Raw genomic sequence first — 22,196 nt, 5'->3', positions numbered from 1 at the left:
AAGAACAAAACCTCCAGGGTTGTAATCTCAGATTGCTACCCATGCTACATGCTGGTGAGGCCAGAAAAAGGACAATCATGCAGTTTAACTTTGGTTAAGGAGATGGTGCAGGAGGGAGGCTTTTTGGATCATTGGGAAGTGGGACCTGTACAGAAGGGACGGCTTGCACCTGAACCGGAGGGGGACTAAACTACAGTTGCTTGCAGGGTAATGCAAACCAGAATGCCAAAATAGATAGTGGAGTGGCTGTGGAGACAGATGTTGTTAAGACCCCAGATAAAGTCAGGAATTGGAAGGTTCAGCAGGGTGGGACTAATGTGCTGAGCTGCATAACTTTCAACACAAGGAGGTTTGTAGGAAAGGCACAAGTGTTCAGTTCATGGATCAGCACGTGGAATTATGATATTGAAGCCAATAGTGAGACTCGGTTACAGGAGAGGCAGGACTGGCAGCTCAAAGTTCTGGGGTTTCCTGTTTTAGATGAGATAGAGTGGGAGGGATTAAGGGGGAAGGGTGACATTAGTAGCCAAGGAAAATGTCATGGCAGTGCTTAGTCATGACAACTATGGATAGAACTGAGGAAGGAGGAAAGTATGACCAAGTTAAAGGGGTTATATTATAGATTATCCAGCAGTCCGCAGGATTTAGAGGAGCAAATTTGTAGAGAGATCGCTGACTGTTGCAAGAAACATAAGGTGATGTTAACTTTCACATATTGACTGTGAATCCCATACTGTAAAAGGACTGGATGGAAAAGAGTTTGTCAAATGTGTTCAGGAATGTTTTTTTAATCAGTGTAGAGAAGTCCCAACTAGAGAGAGTGCAATACTAGATCTCCCATTAGGGAATGAGACAGGGCAGATGACAGAAGTTTGTGTAGGAAACACTTTGTATCTAGTAATCATAATGCCATTAGTTTCAAGGTAACTATGGAAAAGGGTACATCTAGTCCTTGGGTTGAGATTCTAAATTGGAGAAAGGCCAATTTTGATGGCATCAGAGAGGATGTGGCAAGTGTGAATTGGGACTGTTTGTTTTCTGGCAAAGGAGTACTTGGTAAGTGGGAGGTCTCTGAAAGTGAACTTCTGAGAGTATAGAGTTTCAATGTTTCTGTCAGAATAAAAAGGCAAAAATAACAGGTTCAGGGAAACTTGGTTTCCAAGAGATATTGAGACCCCAGTTTAAAAAAAGGTGCATAACAGGTATAAGCAGATAGAAATAAATGAGAAATTTGAGGAGTACAAGAAATGCAAGAGAACACTTCAGAAGGAAATCAGGAGGGCCAAAAGGCATGAGATTGCTCTAGTGGACAAGGTGAAGGAGAATCCTTAGGGTTTCTACAAATAGGTTAAGAGCAAAAGGATAGCAAGGGAAAAATTGGTCCTCTGGAAGATCAGAGTGGTAATCTGCATGGAGATGAAAGAGATGGGAGACATAAAATGGATTTTTTGCATATCTATTTACTCAGGAGACGGACACAGAATCTATAGAAGTGAGGCAAAGCAGCAAGGTTTTGGACCCTGCACAGATTACAGAGGAGGAGGTGTTTGCTGTCTTGAGGGAAATCAGAGCAGATAGATCCCCAGGGCCTGACAAGATGTTCCCTCAGACCCCATGAGAGGTTAATTCAGAAATTACAGGATCTGTAGCAGAGATACTGAAATCATCCTTCGTGACAGGTGAGGTACCATAGGATTGGACGGTAGCTAATGTTATTCCGTTGTTTAAGAAAGGCTCTCAGAATATGCCAGGAAATTATAGGCCAGTGAGCCCGACATCAGTAGTGGGTAAGTTATTGGAAGGTATTCTAAGGGACTGACTTTATGAGTATTTGGATAGACAGGGACTGATTAGAGATAGTCAACTTGGCTTTGTACATGGTAGGTCATGTCTAATCAATATTATAAAGGGTTTTTGAGGAAGTTACCAGGAAAATTGATGAAGGCAAGGTAGTGGATGTTGTCTAAATGGACTTCAGCAAGTCCTTTGACAAGGTATCACAGAGCAGGTTGGTCAAGAAGGTTCAGTCACTTGGCATTTAAGATGAGGAAGTAAATTGGTTAAGACATTGGCTTTGCAGGAGAAAACAGAGAGTGGAAGCAGATGGCTGCCTCTATGACTGGAGGTCTGTGACTAGTGGTGTGCCGCATGGATTGGTGCTGAGTCCATTGCTGTTTGTCATCTATATTAACGATATGGATGATAATGTGTTTAACTGGATCAGCAAATTTGCAGCTGACACCAAGATTGGAGGTGTAGTGGACAGTGAGAAAGACTAGGAAAGCTTGCAGCAGGATCCTGACCAGCTAAAAAAATGAGCTGAAAAATGGCAGATGGAATTTAATGCAGACAAGAGTGAGGTGTTGCACTTTGTGAGGACCAGCCAGGGTGGGTCTTAAGCAGTGAGCGATAAGGCACAGAGGATTACCGTGGAACAGAGTGATCTGTGAATACAGGTCCATAATTCCTTGAAAGTGGCATCACAAGTAGATAGGGTCATGAAGAATTTTTTTGGTACACTGGCCTTCATAAATCAATAGATTGAGTATATGAGTTGGGATGTTATGTTTAAATTATGAGGCCATAGGTTATGAGAGAAAGATGAAATGTTTAAGGGAAATTTCTTTTCTCCGAGGGTAGTGAGAGTATGGAATGAGCTGCCAGCTCAAGTGGTGGATACGGGTTTGATTTCAACATTTAAGTAATGTTTGGATAGTTACATGGACGGAGGGCTATGATCTGTTGCAGGTTAATGGAACTAGGCAAATTAATAGTTTGGCATGAACTAGATGGGCAGAAGGGCGTGTTTCTATGCTGTAGTGTTCTATGACTGTGACAAGTCATGTTCCACAGGTGGCAGAGTTGGAACCTCTTCTTTTTGCATTACTTGACGGAATTGATTGCTTTTTTGGCCAATTTTGCAGATGATAAAAAGATAGGTGGAGGGGCAAGTAGTTTGAAGAAGCAGGAAGTTGGCTGAAAGACTTAGATTAGTAAAATAGCCAAAGAAGTGGCAAATGGAATAGACTGTAGGCCATGAACTTTGGCAGAAGGAATAAAGGCAAAAACTATTTTCTAAATGGGATGAAATTTCAAAAATCAGAAATTCAACTTCAGTTCAAAAATTTATTATCAAGGTACATTTATGTCACAAAATACAATCTTGAGATTCATTTTCTTGTGGGCGTACTTAGTAAATCCAAGAAACATTAAAAAATCAATAAAAGACTGGACCCAAAAGGACAGACAGACAAGCATGTGCAAAAGACAACAAACTGTGCAAATACAAATGAAGAAAAAGGAATAATAATAAATAAATAATAAATAACAATATAAAAACAATAAATATCAAGAACATAATAAATAATAATAAATACCAATATAAAAACAATAAATATCAAGAACATGAGATGAAGAGTCCTTGAAAGTTTGTCACAAATTGTGGGAACAGTTTAGTGACGGGGCAAGAGAAGTTATCCCCTCTGGTTCAACAGCCTAATGGTTAAGGGATTAGAACTTTTCTTAAACCTGGAGTGTAGGTCCTATACCTTCTTCCTGTTGGCAGCAGTGAGAAGACAGCATGGTCTGGTGCTGGAAGTCCCTGATGATAGACTTTCTCATGTCTTGATGATGGATGATGTTTTCCAGTTACAGCTCTCAGTATAGATTTGCTCAATGGTGGAGAGAGCTTTACCCATGATAAAGTGGGCCATATCCCCATCTTTTTGTAGGACCAATGGTCTCAACTCCATTCAATCCCCCTTGGCTCAGTCCCTACAACTGTGACATGTTACATGTTCCCGACCTCACCAATTTTCAATTCCCTGGCCCTGACAGTCTTATTTTCACTATGGTGGTCCAGAACCTTTCCCCCATCAAGAAGGTCTTAAATCCGTCCGCTTCTTTCTCAACAAAAGAACAAACCAGTTCCCCTCCATCATCACCCTCTTCTATCTGGCAGAAATGGTTCTCACCCTCAACAAATTCTCCTTCACTTCCTCCAACTTTCTCCAGGCTACCCACTTGGGCCCCAGATATGCCTGCCTTTTGTTGTCCATGTTCCAAGCCTTCACTGGTAATGCTCCCTAATTCTTCTCCCACTACACTGACAAATAAGTTGGCCTGCTTCATGCACCCATTCATCATCTTTGCCTCTGGCTTCCAGTTTGCCCTTAAATTCATTTGGTCCATGTCTGACACCTCCCTCCCCTTTCTTGATCTCTCTGTCTGCATTTCTGGAGAAAAACTGTCTACCAACATTTTTTGTAAACTTAGCAATATTGACAGCTATCTTAACTACCCACCCTGTCATCAGTAAAAATGCTATTCCCTTTTCTCAGTTCCTTCATCTCTGCTGCATCTGTTCCCAGGATGTGGGTTTCCTTTCCACAACATCAGAGATGTCCTCCTATTCAATGAATGAGGTTTTCCTCCACCACTGAATCATTCACATCTCTTATTTTCCAGGACATTTGCACTCACCCCATCTTTCCACTGCCTTTAACAGGGGTACGAGTTCCTCGTCCTTACTTACTACCCATGAGTCTCCTCATCCAACACATCACTCTCTGCAACTTCCACCATCTTCAACACAATCCTACCACCAAGTACATCTTTACTTCCCCCCCCCCACCACACCCAGCATCACTCTCTGCTTTCCACAGGGACCCCTCCCTTTGTGGTTTCCTTGTTCAGTTGTCCCTCCTGGCACTTACCACAGCAAGCAGTCAAAGTGTGACACCTCTTTCCTCACCTCCATTCAGGGACCCAAACAGTCCTTCCAGGTGAGACAAAACTTCGCCTGAGAACCTGGTTATTGTATGTGGTGCTCCCATTGTGGCAAAAACAATGTGAGCATTGGTGAGACCTGCCGTGAAATGGAAGACCGGTTTGTCAAGTACCTCTGACCCATCCACCAAATGTGGAATTTCCCAGTGGCTAACCATCTTGATTTCTATTCTATTCCTGTTCCAACATGTTGGTCCATGGGCTCCTCTTTTGCCATGATGAGGCCACACCTCATTATCCTTTTGGATAGCCTCCAAACTGATGACATGAATATTGATTTCTCCTTCCAGTAAAAAGAACTCACCTCCCCTTCTCTATTCTTCTATTCCCCACTTTGGCTTCTTACCCCTTTTCTTTTGCCTATCACTCCTTCCTGGTGCCCATCCTACTTCCCTTTCACCCACGGTCCACTCCCTCTCCTATCAGATTCCTTTCTCTCCAGCCCTTTACCTTTCCCACCCACCTGGCTTCACCTATCACATTTTACCTGTCCTCCTTCCCCTCTTCCCACATTTTTACTGTTCCCTTCCATTCATGGTCTCAGGTCAAAATGTTGACTGTTTCCAAGCATGTTGCCTGCCCAGCTCAGTTCCTCCAGCATTTTGTCTGTGTTGCTTTGGATTTCCACTTACAGAATCTCGTGTTTACTTTTTGTAGGATTTTCTATTCAAGAGCATTAGTGTTTCCATATCACACCATGATGCAATCAGACAATATCTACACTTTCCACCACACAGAGATGCTGATTCATCACCTCCTTTAATTTGGCCAATAACAGTGGTGGTGTTGGCAAATTTGAATATGAGCTGTGCTTAGCCTCAGTCTTAAGTACAAAGCGAGTTGAGTAGCAGGCTAAGCACAAGGCTATACACAAGGCTGTGCTGATGAAAATTGTGGAGCAGATATTGCCAATTCTAACTGACTGGGGTCCGAAAGTGAGGACACTGAGGATCCAATTGCACAAGTAGGTATTGCAGTCAAGATTTTGAAGCTTACTCATTAATTTTGAGGAGATGACAGTGTGGAATGCCAAACTGTAGTCGATGAAAAGCATTCTGATGTATGCATCTTTGTTGTCTAGATGTTCCAGAGGTTGACTGCAAAGCCAATGAGATGGCATCTGCTGTTAACGGTAGGCAAAATGGAGCAGTTATAAGTCCCATCTCAGGTAGGATATGATACGTTTCATCATCAACCTCTTAAAGCACTTTATTACAGTGGATGTAACTATAATTGGATGGTAGTCATTGAGACAGGTTACTATGTTCTTCTTTGGCACTGGTATAATTGAAGTCTGCTTGAAGCAGGTGAGTACCTCAGTCTGCTGAAGTGAGAGTTTAAAGATCTCAGTGAATACTCCAGCCAGTTGATTAGTACAGCTCTTTAGTACTTGGCCAGGATGGGCCAGAAGCTTTCTGTGGGTTCACCCTCCGAAAGGATGGTCTCACATTGGTCTAAGAGACTGAAATCACAGGATCATCAAGAGCTGAGGGAGTTTGTGAAGGTTCCTCCATGTTTTGACGGTTGAAGTGTGTGTAGAAAGCATTGAGCTCACCTGGGAGCAAAGCCTCGTTGTCACCTACGTTGCTTGGTTTCACTTTGTAACAGGTAATGGCATTTAAGCCTGCCACAGCTGTCAAAGGGACGTGGGAGTCTTCATTCAGGATTTCTTAAAGGTTACCTTGCAGGTTGGGTTGCTGGTCAAATACAATGTTAACATCCATTTTGAGAGCACAAGAATATAAGAGCAAGAATGTTATGCTGAGGCTTTATAAGGCTTTGGTCAGACTGTACTTGAAATGTTGTGAGCAGTTATGGGCCCCTTATCTAAGAAAAGATGTGCAGGCATTGGAGAGGGTCCAGGAGGTTCACAAATGATTCTGGGAATGAAAGGGTTAATGTTTGAGGAGCATTTGATAGCGCTGGGCCTGTACTTATTGGAGTTCAGAAGAATGGGGGGTGGGGGGTGGAATTTCACTGAAACCTGCTGAATATTGAAAGGCCAAGATAGAGTGGATATGGAGAGTATGTTTCTTATAGTGGGGGAGTCAAGGACCAGAGGGCACAGCCTCAGAACAGAGGGATGTCCACTTTGAACAGAGATGAGGAAGAAGTTCTTTAGCCAGAGGGTGGTTAACCTGTGGAATTCATTGCCACAGACTATGGAGCCTGAGGTCATTGGATATATTTAAAGCGGAGATTTGATAGGTTCTTGATTAGTCAGGGCATTAAAAGTTACGGGGAAAGGGCAGGAAAATCGGGTTGAAAAGGATAATACATCAGCCGTGATGGAATGGCTGAGCAGACTTGATGGGCTGAATGATGAGTGAATGTGCTGGTGCCATTTTCGTGGTGCATGCGCATATGGCACAGGAATTTAACAAAGATACTACTTGAGAGAAAAAGCAAACAGAATTTCAAAAAAGTATTAGTGAAAACGAACAAATAAGTAAAAATGGAAAAACTTTGATGAGTACAGTATATAAAGAGTAGCTAAAGCAACATTTGTGTCTTACAGAATGAGTTAGAGAATTAATAATGGGAAGAAATAGCAAAGAATATAAAACAATTATTTTGCATTGTTCTTCATGATGAAAGACATTGAAAAAACAGTAATTATTTATAATCAAGAGGCTATAACGAGGTAGGAACAAAGCCAACTCATCACTGGAGATAAAGGCAATCTAATAAGACTAAAGACCAATAAGTTCCCAGGACCCAATGTCCTAGATCCTAGGATCTTAAAGGAGGTGGTCCCTAAAATAAAATATTGTGGGTGCATTGGTTTTAACTCTGAAGAACCGGGATAAATGGATTATTCTCGCATTGGCAATTATAAAACAGCCAGGGGTGGGGGGTGCATGAACTAGAATTGGGGCCTTAATTATCTACTATTTCTATTAATGGCTTGGATCAGCACATGAAATTATGAATGAGCATGTTGTTGTCAAGTTCACTGATGATACAAAGATAGATGGATTTGAGAAAGACAGAAAGACTACACGAAGGAATAAAGCACATTTAGCTGACAACATCATATTTAGGTCAACAGCAAGAGGATTAGTTTTACTGACTTAGCATTTTCCATCTATTACAAATTGTTGTTTGGCTGAACTTGTCTGGTTTGGGTCCCTGTACTCTCGGATTCAGTTATACAGGATGCAGACAAAATTCTCAGTACGAGAAGACTTGAGAGAAAAGGCAGACAGATCAGCCATGATCTTATTGAATGGCAGAGCAGGCTCAATGGGCCGGATGGTCTACTCCTGCTCCTATTTCTTATGTTCTTATGATGAGGATAGTAGATATATGAAACGAACTGCTAGAAGAGACGGTAGAGGCAAATACAATTGCATGTTTAAAGATGTTTGGACAAGCACATGGATAGGGAAGGCTTAAAATAGTGATCGCCAACCCGTCGATTGCGGTCGACTGGTTGATCTTTGAGATTTTCCAGTAGATCCTGAAAAAAAAAGAAAAATAAATACACAAATACTGTTGAGAGATTGTTTCCGGGTTGCGGGGTTTTAGTTCCATTATTTCTGCCCGGTGCGTATGTGTAGCTCCTCTGTCACACACTACACAGTGTACTTCAGTGGTTCCCAACCACCGGGCCACAAGGAAACGATGATTTGGCGATATGAAATGATATGAGTCAGCTGCACCTTTCCTCATTCCCTGTCACGCCCACTGTTGGAACTTGAATGCAGAAGAGGTCATCAGTCGCCTAAACGCAGTGACACCCTCGCACCAGGGTTGGCCTCGGGTAACCGGCTGCCTCATGCGGCCGGCAGGAAGTGCCGTTGCTACTGGCTTGGAGTGCGGACAGATGGGTGCTGCCTCGAAACCTGTTTAGCACAACAAATGTTCGTGGGGAACCCGATGCTAAAATATTCACAGACGACCTCAGGGTTTCATAAGTAGCAGAGTAGTTACCTCGCTGTGATCTACTGAAACAAACTTTGTTGGCCAATCGCACTTCTCACTCGGTCGCTCTCTCCAGACTGTGACCGCCGCGGCCCTGGGACGGGGACCTCCAGCCCTTACTTTGTCCTCTCACCCCACCCACGACCAGCCGCACCTGACCAAGGCGTCTGGCGGCAGGTGGGCAGGAGGCTGGAGTTCAGGCCCAGAGGCTGTCTAATGAGACAAAGAAGCCCTCAAAACTGCTTTGGCACCTTGAGTCCAATTACCCTGCACTTATAAAGACAAACCCATTGAGTTTTTAGAGCAGAAAAAACGTGAGCAAGCGGGACAGAAGCTAAGTGCTGAGAGCCACGTAAACTAAATTGCGGAATAGACTGGACATAAGGAACCTGCCATGAGTATCACTATATTCCGGTCGTGTTTAGCACCCCCGCCCCCCCCCCCACCTGTCGGCCAGTCCGCAAGAATATTGTCAATATGATCAATACGTATTGTCAATATGTGGTGTAAAAAAGGGTGGTAACCCCTGGTGTACACATATTATTTCTATTTCCGGGTTGCGGGGTTTTACTTCGTGTCTTTTCTGCCCAGTGCGCATGTGTGTGACTAAGCAATTTTTAACTCCATGAATATCTGAGAACAATTCCACCCTATCCAATCTCTCCTTAAAATTAAAACCCTCCATTCCAGGCAACATCCTGTGAGTCTTTTCCACACTCTCTCTACTGCCGGCAGAATGTGGTGACCAGAACTGCATACAATATTCCAACTAATTTCATGCACAGCAGCAGCAACATGATGTCCCAGCTCGTATATTCATTCCTCAGATTGGCTGTTCAGAAAGGAACATAATTCTCCAGCTGAAGCCTAACTAGTATTCTGTAAAGGTTTTGCCTTTCCCTGCTTTACTACACTGTGTTTTACTTAAAGCTGTGTTAACAGCACACACAAAATTCTGGAGGAATTCAGCTGGTCAGGCAGCATCTATGAAAATGAATAAACAGTCTGTGGCGACCCACTTCCCAGCACACTCGAACCGGCTCACAAAGTGGCGCATGCCAGCATTGAGGCCGGTCCCAAAGAGGGCGCCAAGCCTGCTTCACAAGCAAGGGGAAAAGCCTGCGCACGGGACGGGACTGTGAATACAGTATTTCCACCCGGGGAGGGCGGGAACAGGAAGGCTTTAAAGCAAGGCCACGAAGTTTGAATAAACCTCTTTTGCAACTGCAGCTCACTGACTACATGTCGTTATTTCAGCGCTGCGTGTAGCACACTGCTACAAGTCAATATTTTGGGCTGAGACCCTTCATCAGGACTGGGGAGAAGGGGGAAAGAAGCCAGAATAAGAAGGTGGGATGAGGGGGGATGAAGCAAGAAGTTTACTTCATGAAGTAAGAACATTAACAGATTTTTTGATAAAGGTCAACTGTCAAACTTTCCTTCTTGTGAAACAATGTGGTGAGACTTTGTCCCACTGAATATCTATGCAAATGCTGCTTGGTGCTTTTCCCGTTTGATGTTATTGATCTAATATCTCAGCAATATTTAACAATCACTTGTTAGCCATCCATTGAAGGAGCATTGTAATGATGGATACTTTAGCTTACATTGAAGCCTGTAGAATGTGGGGTAGAAGATATACACGTCATTTCCAGCAGAAGAAATTTAAGATAAACTGCTTTTTTTTAAGCTTCCGACCATGTCTGCCAACTCTCCAGGGAATTTTGCAGGGCTGCAAGGGACGAAGTTTCAATTTCAAAGACTTCAGTCATGTGAAATTTAAATTAATGTCACATACTACTACTCTATTTTATCTGAACAGTTAAAGAAATAGTGTTGATACAGTACAAACTCAACTGGGCAATAAATCCCTTCTAGGAACCAAATCTATGCAAATGGATTTCAAAAACATTTCTATTCACTCAGCATCACTCATCTTGTTCTTTTAGGTTTCCCAAAACTGGCAAGAAATCTGGAGGCCTGCAGTTCATTTATTTTAAAGCCCAGGGCTTCTACTGCAAGTGATTAATACAAAACATACTGGAATGACTGCCCTGGAATCATGATCTGCTTAAACTGAAACTAAAGCCAAACTGTGGTCCTGTAAAATACCTGGGTCAGGCAGCATCTTCAAGCACTGTGAATGTTTTAGGTTGCTGATCTCTGTTAGAACCATGTCAGCCTGAATGGCATAGTTTTGCCTGCATTTTCAGTTTCTCATTTACTGGTTTGTTTCATTAACTGCTTTGCAAAATATTAATCACTGCCTACACATGGAGAGTATGTTTCCAATAGACTAGGATGGTGTTCAATGAAAGTATATTCCAGTTACAAGCAAGGACAGTAAGGATGCAGAGAGCCAGCCATGGATAACTAAGGAAATAAAGGAAGGCATCAAACTAAAACCTCGTGTATACAGGCTCGTGACTATTGCTCGTGACTACCAGTTGTGGGAAACTGGAAGATTGGGAAAACTTTAAAAAGCAACAAAGAACCACTAAGTGAGCAATAAAGAAAGGGAAGCTCAATTATGAAAATAAACTTGCACAAAATATAAAAATAATAGTAAAAGTTTTTATAATTATATAAAGCAAAGAAGGGTGGCTAAAGTGACCACAGTGGAGGACGAGAGGGGGGAATTGATATTGGATAATGAGGAAATGGCTGAGGCTTTGAATGACTATTCTGTGTCAGTCTTCATGGTGGAGGACACACCTAACATGCCGATGAGAGATGATATGGATGTGATGGGGGATGAGAACCTCGATACAATAGCTATCACTAAAGAGGAAACTTGTGGGCCTGAAGATAGACAAGTCCCTTAGTCCTGATGGAATGTATCCCAGGGTACTAAAAGAAATGGCAGAAGTTATAGTAGAGGCTTGGTGAAAATTTACCAAAATTCTCTGGACTCTGGTCCTGGCAGATTGGAAGAAGGCAAATGCGACACCACTGTTTAAAAAAGGATGTAGGTAGAAGGCAGATAACTATAGGCCAGTTATTTTAACACCTGTAGTTGGGAAAATGCTTGAAGCTATCAATAAAGAAGAAATAGTGAGGCATCTGGAAAGAAATGGATCCATCAGGCAGATGCAGGTCCTGTTTCACAAACTTACTGGAGTTCTTGGAGGATATAATGAGCACAGTGGATAGAGGGGAACAGATGGACGTTATTTATTTGAATTTTCAGAAAGCGTTCGATAAGGTGCCGCATAAAAGATAACATTGAAAAGAGTTGGGGGTGATGTATTAGCATGTATAGAGGATTGGTTAACCAACAGAAAGCTGAGAGTTGGGATACATGGGTGTTACTCTAGTTGGCAATCAGTGGTGAGCGGTGTGCCGCAGGGTTGGTGCTGGGCTGGCAACTGTTCATGATATACATTAATCATCTGGAAGAGGAGACCAAGTGTAGTGTATCTAAGTTTGCTGATGACACTAAATTGAGTGGAAAAGCAAATTGTGCAGAGGATACGGAGAGTCTGCAGAGAGATAAAGATAGGTTAAGTGAATGGGCAAGGGTCTGGCAGATGGAGTAAAATGTTGGTAAATGTGAGGTTATCCACTTTGGAAAGAGAAAATGGAAGATCAGATTATTATTTAAATGGTAAAAGATTGCAGCATGCTGCTGTGCAGAAAGACTTGGGAGTGCTTGTGCATGAATTGCAAAAGTTTGGCTTGAAGGTATAGCAGGCTATCAAGAAGGTAAATGGAATGTTGGCCTTCATTGCTAGAGAGATTGAATTTAAGAGCAGGGAAGTTATGCTGCAACTGTACAGGACACTGGTGAGGCTGCACCTTGAGTACTGTGTGCATTTCTGGTCTCCTTACTTGAGGAAGGATATACTAGCTTTGGAGGCGTGCAGAGAAGTTGATTCCAGAAATGAGGGGTTAGACTGAGGATAGATTGAGTTGCCTGGGACTGCACTTGCTGAAATTTAGAAGAATGAGAGGAGATCTTATAGAAACATCTGAAATTATGAAAGGGATCGGTAAGATTGAGACAGGAAAGTTGTTTCCATTGGTAGGTGAGACTAGAACTCGTGGACATAGCCTCAAGATTCAGCAAAGTAAATTTAGGATGGACTGGTGAATCTGTGGAATTCTCTGGCCAATAGAGGCTACTTTAGTAAATATATTTTAGACAAGGTTGGACAGATTTTAGGACGGGGGTTTCCAACCTCTTTTATGCCATTAACCAAAGAGTCCATGGACTCTAATTTGGGAACCAGAGGGCACAGCCTCAGTATACCTGGAATTTCTTTAGCCAGAGTGTTGTGAATCTATGGAATTCATTGCCACAGACAGCTGTGGAGGCCAAGTCATTGTACATATTTAAAGTGGAGGTTGATAGGTTTTTTGATCAATAAGGGTGTCAAAGGTTATGAGAAAAAGGGGCTAGAGGGAAAATAAATCAGTCATGAGCAGACTTGATGGGCCAAATGATCTAATTCTACTTCTAAGTTTTATGGTCTTGCAACAACACAAGGAACAGAATTCAATGAGAATGCCAGCTCCATCCTGCTCTGACTCTATGGTATATTCGTCAATGCCAAAGCCAGCAAAATCATTAAGACTTCACCTTCAAGATGGCCTGCTTGTGGATTTCACGTTTTTTGTCGTCTTCTTTCCTGGCCATGACCGACGCCATTCGCCTCTCTTCTTCCTACAAAATAATCAAACAAGTTATCAGCCACTGCTTACAATCAACAGCAGCAAGTCAATGAGCTGTTCAAAAATTATAAAAGCATATAATTATGTCATCAGTGTGATGAGACAAAAACACTATTAGAAATAAATACTTGACATACAAAATAAAATTATTAACTGTTTCCATTAATGCTGCTGAATCCATTGACTGCTTCCAGCAGGTTCTTTTTCAACTTCAGATTTTCAGCATCTGTAGTTTATTTGTTTTCAATTATTCTATATTCAGTTCTTTAAAGTTGTCATAGCCAGTGGAGGGAGCACGATAGTGGAGATAAGCTCCCACTACTTACTAAATGCTCCCAATGACATACATCTCAATGACGGACATCTCTGACAAACAAGTCCAACTCCTGGCATTTGTGTGTGGCTTAGCTACTAAACCTGTTGGAACCGTTTCTACTGACAGAAGATGGGGTAAGGCAGGTTACTACTATCGTAAAACCTGTCACTTTGGGTAGATGGGGCTTGTCAGCCATAGTTGGCAGCTCACCTAGAAGTGTGGCACCAGAAGTAATCCAGATATCACACATTAGAGGTCCTGGTCCTGATCTAGTTAAGCTTAAAATGCACTACAGTCTTGGAGATTGTTGTGCACTGCTGACCGCTTTTCTATAGATCGATGCTATTGTACTTTTTCAGTTTTCACATTTCTGCCAGCTTTGGTATCCCCAATTCAACCAAAGTGGGTCAGTATAACTGAATGTTCAATTCTGGAAGCATTGTTGTGAATTACAAATAGATTGACAACTCATTGACGGTTCCTGGCACACAGACCAACGAGTGCAGCCAGGAACTCACCGTGATTTTCTTCATGTCCAACTGTCGTAGCTGCACCATGTGTCGCAGAATCGTATACTTGTACCATGACTCCTGAGCTATAGGATTGCCATCCAGGGTAACCTCAGAGAGCGAATAAGAGTCTGCCAGACAAGCAATGTTCTCAAATCTGGATTTTATAAAAACACTCAGTTAGAGAAGCTATTTCCCAAACAGCGTTAATTAAGCAGATGGACGGACTAGTGAACTGATTAAAATAAGAAATGCATCAATGGTACAACCATCTCTGAAGGTCAGATACCATCTGAAATACAATTACTAAGCAATGGAAGTACAATTTTTCTGTTTTTACTAAATGCTGATATAAATGTGACAGCCACCCCAGTGTTTTATGGTAATTCTCTCTCTACTCTCCATTAATCTTAGTCTACTTTGCAATCTTAGTCTACTTAGTAGTTTGCAAACTGAAGATTCAATCTTATCACTTCTCACGTCCATATTGGAACCAGTGTCTTGCAGACGATTCAAATCAGCATCCAGCAAAGGTGCAACGATGGATCATAGATATGAGAAATTCTGTAAATGCTGGAAATCTGAATCAACAGACAGGCGCAACAGTCGCACAGCTGGTAGTACTGTTGTCGTAGAGCTCCAACAACTCATTGCAATCCTGACTCCGAAACCACCTTTCTGAATTTAGCACCTTCTCCTCTGTCCATCCTGACCTCTGGCACTGTCTGTCATAGAAACATAGAAAACCTACAGCACAATACAGGCCCTTCGGCCCACAAAGTTGTACCAAACATGTCCCTACCTTAGAAATTACTAGGCTTACCTATAGCCCTCCATTTTTCTAAGCTCTATGTACCTATCCAAAAGTCTCTTAAAAGACTCTATCATATCCACTGTTGCCCATTCCACATACTCAGCACTCTCTGAGTAAAATACTTACCCCTGACATTTCCTCTGTACCTACTGCCCAGCACCTTAAACCTGTATTCTCTTGTGGCAACCATTTCAGCCCTGGGAAAAAGCCTCTGACTATCCACATGATCAATGCCTCTCATCATCTTATACACTTCTATCAGGTCACCTCTCATCCCTCCATCGCTCCAAGGAAAAAAGGCCAAGTTCACTCAATCTATTGTGGCGGCTCGCCCACTTGGCAAGCGAACCAGCTCTAGCAGTTGCAGGCGAGTCTGCAGCCAGTAGCAGCCGAGAGGGCTCTGAGTGCAGGGCAGACCTCAGCCCAGAAGTCAACGTCACTTCTGCCCCGCAAAGAGTGGGGGATGCTGGGAGCAGGCACTTAAGTGCACGCTGATTGAAACAGTTCAACCAGACCCTGCTCGACTCAGTGTGTTGTTTTCACTCGCTGCGCATCAGTGCGACTACATTGGTGATCCCGACGGTCCAACGGCATTCGGACCCAGCATGAACGACTCGGCTCTGCAGAATGCAGTTTCCCTTAAACTGCCAACCTTCTGGAACACTCAACTCTTGGTCTGGTTCGAGCAAGCAGAGGCCCAGTTCCAGATCAGGCAAATTGTCTCAGACGCCACCAAGTATTACTATGTGGTGTGCGCCCTTGACCAGGAGACAGCATATTGACTTTCTGCATCAGCCCCCGGCAACGGAGAGGTACGAGGCACTCAAGGCCCTGTTAATCTGCACATTTGGCCTCTCTTGCCATGAACGGTCCACGCGGTTACTGCACATGGATGGCCTGGGCAACCGCGCACCATCAGCCCTGATGAACAACATGCTAGCACTGGCAGACGGCCATAAGCCTTGCCTCCTTTTTGAACAGATCTTCTTGGAGCAAATGCTTGAAGACATCCGCCTCCTGCTAGCAGATGAAGACCTTGGAGACCCGCGCAGGGTGGCTGCCTGCACGGACGTGCTTTGGAGCACCAAACAAAATGGCGGTACCACCATCAAAATTAATGCTGTGGCATGGCCAAAGCCCAGCCCTCCCACGCCCCAGCAGCAGAGCAAGTAACACCTACACCAAGGGGTGGCACTACTTCTGAGTCTTGGTGTTTTTATCATCAAAGGTGGGGTTCCGGGGCCCGCCGCTGCCAACTGCCATGCTCGTTCCAGGGAAACGCCAGGACCAGCTGTCGCTGATGGTTACGGCAGCTGGTCACCGTGATAGCCTCCTCTATGTTTGGGACAAGCACTCCGGGCGCAGATTCCTGGTGGATACGGGGCGGAAATCAGTGTCCTACCCCCCTCGAGCCACGATACCCGAACTAGAACAGGACCGGAACTTACGGCAGCCAACAGCAGCACCATCCGCACCTACGGCACAAGAACCATCCCCTTGCAGTTCGGTTCCAGCCGCTTTACATGGACATTTACGCTGGCCGAAGTATCATGGCCATTGATGGGTGCGGACTCCCTCTACGTGCACTGCCTGCTCGTGGATTTGAAGGGACGACGATTGGTCGACGCGAAGATGTTCCAGACCTTCTCCCTTGATGAGGCCAGGTTACCGGTCCTGTACCTGGACTCCATCATGTATTCCGACAATGAGTTCGCCAGAGTGTTATCAGAGTTCCCATCTATCATCAAGCTGCAGTTTTCCGCAACAGACCCCAAGCACGGCGTGATGCACCACATCCCCACACAGGGACCTCCCCTCCATGCCCGGGCCCGCAGGCTACCACCTGACAAGCTCCGCCTTGTGAAAGAGGATTTCAAGAAGATGGAGGAGATGGGGATTGTGCGGTGTTCCGACAGCTCGTGGGCCTTCCCACTCTATATGGTGCCCAAGTGTGCGAGAGGGTGGAGACCGTGTGGCAACTATAGGAGGTTGAATGATGCCACCACGACCGATCGCTATCCGGTACCGCACATCCAGGATTTTACGGCCAACCTGCATGGGGTGCGCATCTTTTCGAAGACGGTCCTCATTACCCCCCTTGGCCTGTTTGAGTTCCTCAGGATGCCGTTTGGGCTCAAAAACACGGCGTAGACATTCCAGCATCTGATGGATGCAGTAGGGTGAGGTCTGGACTTTCTGTTCATCTACCTGGATGACATACTTATTGCTAGCAACTCCCGCCAGGGACATCTAGCACATTTACGCCTGCTTTGCCACCACCGAAGTGACTATGGCCTGGCTATCAACCCCACCAAGTGCCAGTTCAGCTTACCCGCCATCGACTTCTTGGGACACCGGATCGACCACCATGGAGCTGTGCCTCTGCCAGCAACAGTTGAAGCCATCCGCCAATTTGCCAGACCCAGCACTGTTAAATGCCTGCAGGAATTTGTTGGGATGGTTAACTTTTACCACCATTTTCTGCCCTCAGCGGCCCAGATCATGTGGCCCCTTTTTGGCTTGATGTCCAGCAAGGCCAAAGAGGTCACCTGGACAAAGGAGTCGACGGCAGCTTTCAAACAAGCCAAGAACATGCTGGCAAACGCCACCTCTTGTCCACCTGATCGACGCCCCCACTGCCCTCACTGTGGATACCTGTGGCAGTTGGCAGCTTGCTTGAGCAGCTCATCGAAGGCCAGCGGAAGCCGTTCGCTTTTTTCAGCCGGGACCTTTGACCCCCCGGAACTGAAGTACAGCGCTTTCAACAGGGAGCTGCTGGCCCTGTACCTTGCCATCCCGCACTTCAGGTATTTCCTGGAAGGGAGGGAATTTACAGTCTTCACAGACCACAAGCCCCTCACCTTTGTGCTTGCCAAAGTGTTGGACCCGTGGTCGGGCCGCCAGCAATGCCACCTGTCGCACATCTTGGAGTTTACAACCACGATTAAGCACATCTCCGGGAAGAGCAACATGGTAGCCAACGTGCTGTCATGCATCTCCATCCAATCAGGGCACTCTCTGTCTCCGGGGGTGGATTATGTGGTGTTAGCTAAGATGCAACTACTGGACAGCGAGATGCCGGCGTACCGAACCTCTGTCTCAGGACTCCGCCTCGAAGACATACCCATTGGGCCCGAAGGTAATGAGCTCCTTTGCGATGTGTCCACCGGGCAACCTCGGCCCATTGTCCCGACTGCTTGGAGGCGCCGTGTTTTTGACGCCTTGCACGGTTTAGCCCACCCTTCCATCTGGGCGACCATCTGGCTGATCGCAGACAGGTTTGTTTGGCACGGTCTACACAAGCAGGTCAGGCACTGAGCCAGGACATGCACGCACTGTCAAACCTCCAAAATCCAGAGGTACATAAGCACCCCACTGCAACCCTACCAGCCAACACATAGGAGGTTTGAACATGTCCACGTGGATATCGTCGGCCCACTGCCGGTTTTGAGAGGAGTGAGATACCTGTTCACCAAGGTGAACAGGTTCACAAGGTAGCTGGAAGCTATCCCACTCGCTGACACAGCCACGGAGACATGCGCCAGAGCCCTGAGTACCACCTGGGTGGCATGGTTCGGACTCCCAGCCCACGTCACTTCAGACAGGGGTGTGCAGTTCACATCGGCTTTGTGGTCTGCACTGGCACAACTCCTCGGAACCCAGCTCCACCGAACGACTGCTTACCACCTGCAGTCCAATGGCCTGGCACAGTTTCCACAGGCACTTGAAGTCAGCCCTGATGGCACGCCTCCGAGGGCCAGACTGGGTTGACGAACTCCCTTGGGTGCTGCTTGGCATCCGCACGGCACCCAAGGAGGACCTGGCCGTATCATCGGCTGAACTTGTTTACTGTGCCCTGCTCACAGTTCCCGGTGAGTTTGTGCCAGCACCCTGTGGCCAGGAGGACACACCTACGGCGGTTCTGACTAAACTCTGGGAGTGGCTTGGAACACTTGCCCCAGTCCCGACGTCCCATCACGGAACAACTCCCTCCTTTGTGCCCAAGGACCTACAACAGAGCAAGTATGTTTTTGTTTGCTGAGGCGCGCACAGACCACCCCTGCAGCGACCATTCGAAGGACCCTACAAGGTGGTGCACCATAATGGGAATGACCTGCGTTCTCGACATCGGCGGTCGTGAAGAGACTTTTATCACTGACTGTCTCAAACCAGCGCATCTAGACCTTGAACGCCGGGTTGCGGTGCCACCCCCACGACGATGAAGCCGGCCACCTAAAAGAACTGACAGTGTGCAGGCTGCGGACTCTGTACCTCCTAGCACCAGTTCAGGGGGGGGGGGGGTCATGTGGTGGCTCACCCACTCAGCAAGCGAACCGGCTCCAGCAGTCACGGGCGAGTCCGCAGCCAGCAGCAGCCAAGAGGGCTCTGAGTGCAGGGCAGACCTCGGCCCGGAAGTTGACGTCACTTCTGCCCCGCAAAGAGCGGGAGATGCTGGGAGTGGGCACTTAAGTGCACTTGATTGAAACAGTAAACGGTTCAACCAGACCCTGGTCGACTCAGTGTGTTGTTTTCACTCGCTGCATATCAGCGTGACTACACTATTCTTATAAGGTATGCTCCCCAACCCAGGCAACATTCTTGTAAATCTCTGCACCCTTTCTATGGCTTCCACATCCTTCCTGTAGTGAGGCGACCAGAACTGAGCACAGTACTCCAAGTGGGGTCTGACCACAGTCCTACATAGCTGTCTGAAGCTGGCACCTTCTTCTCTGTCCATCCTGACCTCTGGCACTGTCTGTCTGAATTTAGCACCTTCTCTGTCCATCTTCACCTCTAATACTGCCTGTCTGAAGCCAGCACCATCTCTTCTGTCCATCCTTATCTCTGACACTGCCTTTCCGAAGGTTCTCTTCTGCAGGTTCTGTACCAGTTTCATCCCAGAGTAAGATGTAAGAGGAAAGATTAGCTAAAGCTATGGGTAATGTGGATGTCTTAGACGAAGAAAAAAATTATATTGGGGAACAATTGGCAGTACAATTAAACAATTACTTTGTCTATCTTTAACAAAGTCAAAGACAACAGTGGAAATCCAGAACAAATAAAAGAGCCTAAAGATAAATATATTAATATTGAAGAAATTAATAGGACCAGGAGATGATAATTCTCCAGGATGCAATTTGCATCCTGAGGCATTGAGGGAGAAAGCAACATAGAAATTAGATGCACTGTTTAGATGCAAGTACATCAGTGCCTCAGAAAGCAGTTCTTCAATCATCAGTGCTTTGGACAATGAAGCTGTGTGTAATCCATACAGGTTTGCCAATTTGACAAATTTTGGTGGAAGAGCAAAGTATGAAGAAGATTCAGTGAGGGTACATGGGGACGATCCTGAATATTCAGAGAGGGTTCATGGGGTCAACACTGAAGATTCAGAGAGAGTTTATTCGTTTGACACTGATGATGCAGAGAGGATTCATGAGGATGATACTGAAGATTCAGACAGGGTACATGGGGACAAGACTGAAGATTCAGAGAGGGTTCACTGGGACAACACTGAATATTCTGAGAGAGTTTATGGGTTTGACACTGCAGATCCAGAGAGGATTCACGGTGATGACACTGAATATTCAGAGAGGGTCCACGGGGATGACACTGAAGATTCAGAGAGGGTTCATGAGGCTGACACTGAATATTTAGAGGATTCACGGTGATGACACTGAATATTCAGAGAGGGTTCATGGGGATGACACTGAATATTGTGACGAGATCTGAAGGATTATTCTAAAGTGGACTGTTCCTTTAACAAGAGAGAAAGGGAATGAACAGCTTGTGTGCTACTTCAGCAGCAGAGAGAGAGAGAGAGAGAGAAAGTCTGTGAGTTGCCTTGGAAACTGAAAGGCAGAGCTATATGATGGACAGGTCGTGTTCCGCACTAGGGAGATATATGCAAGGTCAGTCGACTTTTTAATTAGACATACAAGAGACACACAATGCCAGAGGCAAGGATGCCACTGGTGAGCTTTGTGTACCTACAACAAGGGTGGGGTTTTGCTCACAGTGTGGACCGGCGGGGAGCTATCGGTGTGTTTAACCCTGGTCTGGGTTGATAACTCCACCACAGAAGATGGCATCCTCTTTTTGTGGTCACAGTCAGTGACTGTAAGCTTCGGGAGCAGGAGGACAATGTGGAGGATTGGCATCGACATTGGGAAAACAAACCAACTCTCTATCTCTGTCTCCAACTCTACTCAAATCAAATTCCAGAACTGAACTGATTACTTACTATACCACTGTAAGACTGTATCACCTAACCACCTGTGCTGGGAAGCTTGGGAACTTTACTCACTTATATATGTATATACTTTGCTAACCTGTTTACCTTACCTTGTTTTATATTAGTTTATTCACGTAGTTACTAATAAAATAGAGTTTATAACGGAAGACTCAGACTCCAGTTGTGATCATTTCAGCTGGTTCTTTTTAACCCGTTACAGGGTACGTAACGATATTCAGAGAGGCTGACACTGAATATTTAGAGGATTCACGGTGATGACACTGAATATTCAGAGAGGGTTCATGATGACAACACTGAAGGTTCAGAGAGGGTTCACGGGGGTGATCTTGAAGATTCAAGGAGTTTCATGGGGACAACATTGAAGATTCAGAGAGGTTTCACGGGCACAACCCTGAATATTCAGAGAGGATTCATGAGGATGACACTGAAGATAAAGAGAGGGTTCATGGGAGCAACAGTGAAGATTCAGAGAGGGTTCACGGTGATGACATTGAACATTCAGAGAGGATTCACGGGGACGACACTGAAGATTCAGAGGGGGTTCATGGGGATTACACAGAATATTCAGAGATGGTTCACGGTGACGGAGAATCTCACCTGGTCACTGAACACTAGCTCCATAGCAAAGAAAGCCCAGCAGCGTCTCTACTTTCTGCGAAGGCTGAGGAAAGTCCATCTCCCACCCCCCATTCTCATCACATTCTACAGGGGTTGTATTGAGAGTATCCTGAGCAGCTGCATCACTGCCTGGTTCGGAATTTGCACCATCTTGGATCACAAGACCCTGCAGCAGATAGTGAGGTCAGCTGAGAAGATCTTTGGGGTCTTTCTTCCCGTCATTATGGACATCTACACTACATGCTGCATCCACAAAGCAAACAGCTTTATGAAGGATCCCACACACCCCTCATA

The 22,196-nt window shown here is 45.2% G+C and overlaps 1 protein-coding gene across 3 annotated transcripts in view; it reads right to left on the bottom strand.

The window, feature by feature from the left end:
* The window catches only part of LOC132378741 (leucine-rich repeat-containing protein 49), a 153,644-nt gene that overhangs the window by 61,884 nt on the left and 69,564 nt on the right, over positions 1-22,196 (bottom strand). For all 3 annotated transcript variants that reach the window (XM_059945856.1, XM_059945855.1, XM_059945854.1), the window contains exons 10-11: positions 14,224-14,371; positions 13,298-13,381 (exon numbers count right to left, since the gene is read on the bottom strand). In XM_059945856.1, coding sequence (XP_059801839.1) covers positions 13,298-13,381; positions 14,224-14,371 — 232 coding nt within the window. The remainder of the gene's footprint in view (positions 1-13,297; positions 13,382-14,223; positions 14,372-22,196) is intronic.

The sequence above is a fragment of the Hypanus sabinus genome, chromosome 21 (genome assembly GCF_030144855.1).
Source record: "Hypanus sabinus isolate sHypSab1 chromosome 21, sHypSab1.hap1, whole genome shotgun sequence".
Lineage (NCBI taxonomy): Eukaryota > Metazoa > Chordata > Chondrichthyes > Myliobatiformes > Dasyatidae > Hypanus > Hypanus sabinus.
The sequence above is the reverse complement of the archived record's forward strand: the minus strand, read 5'-3'. Positions and strand labels throughout refer to the sequence as shown.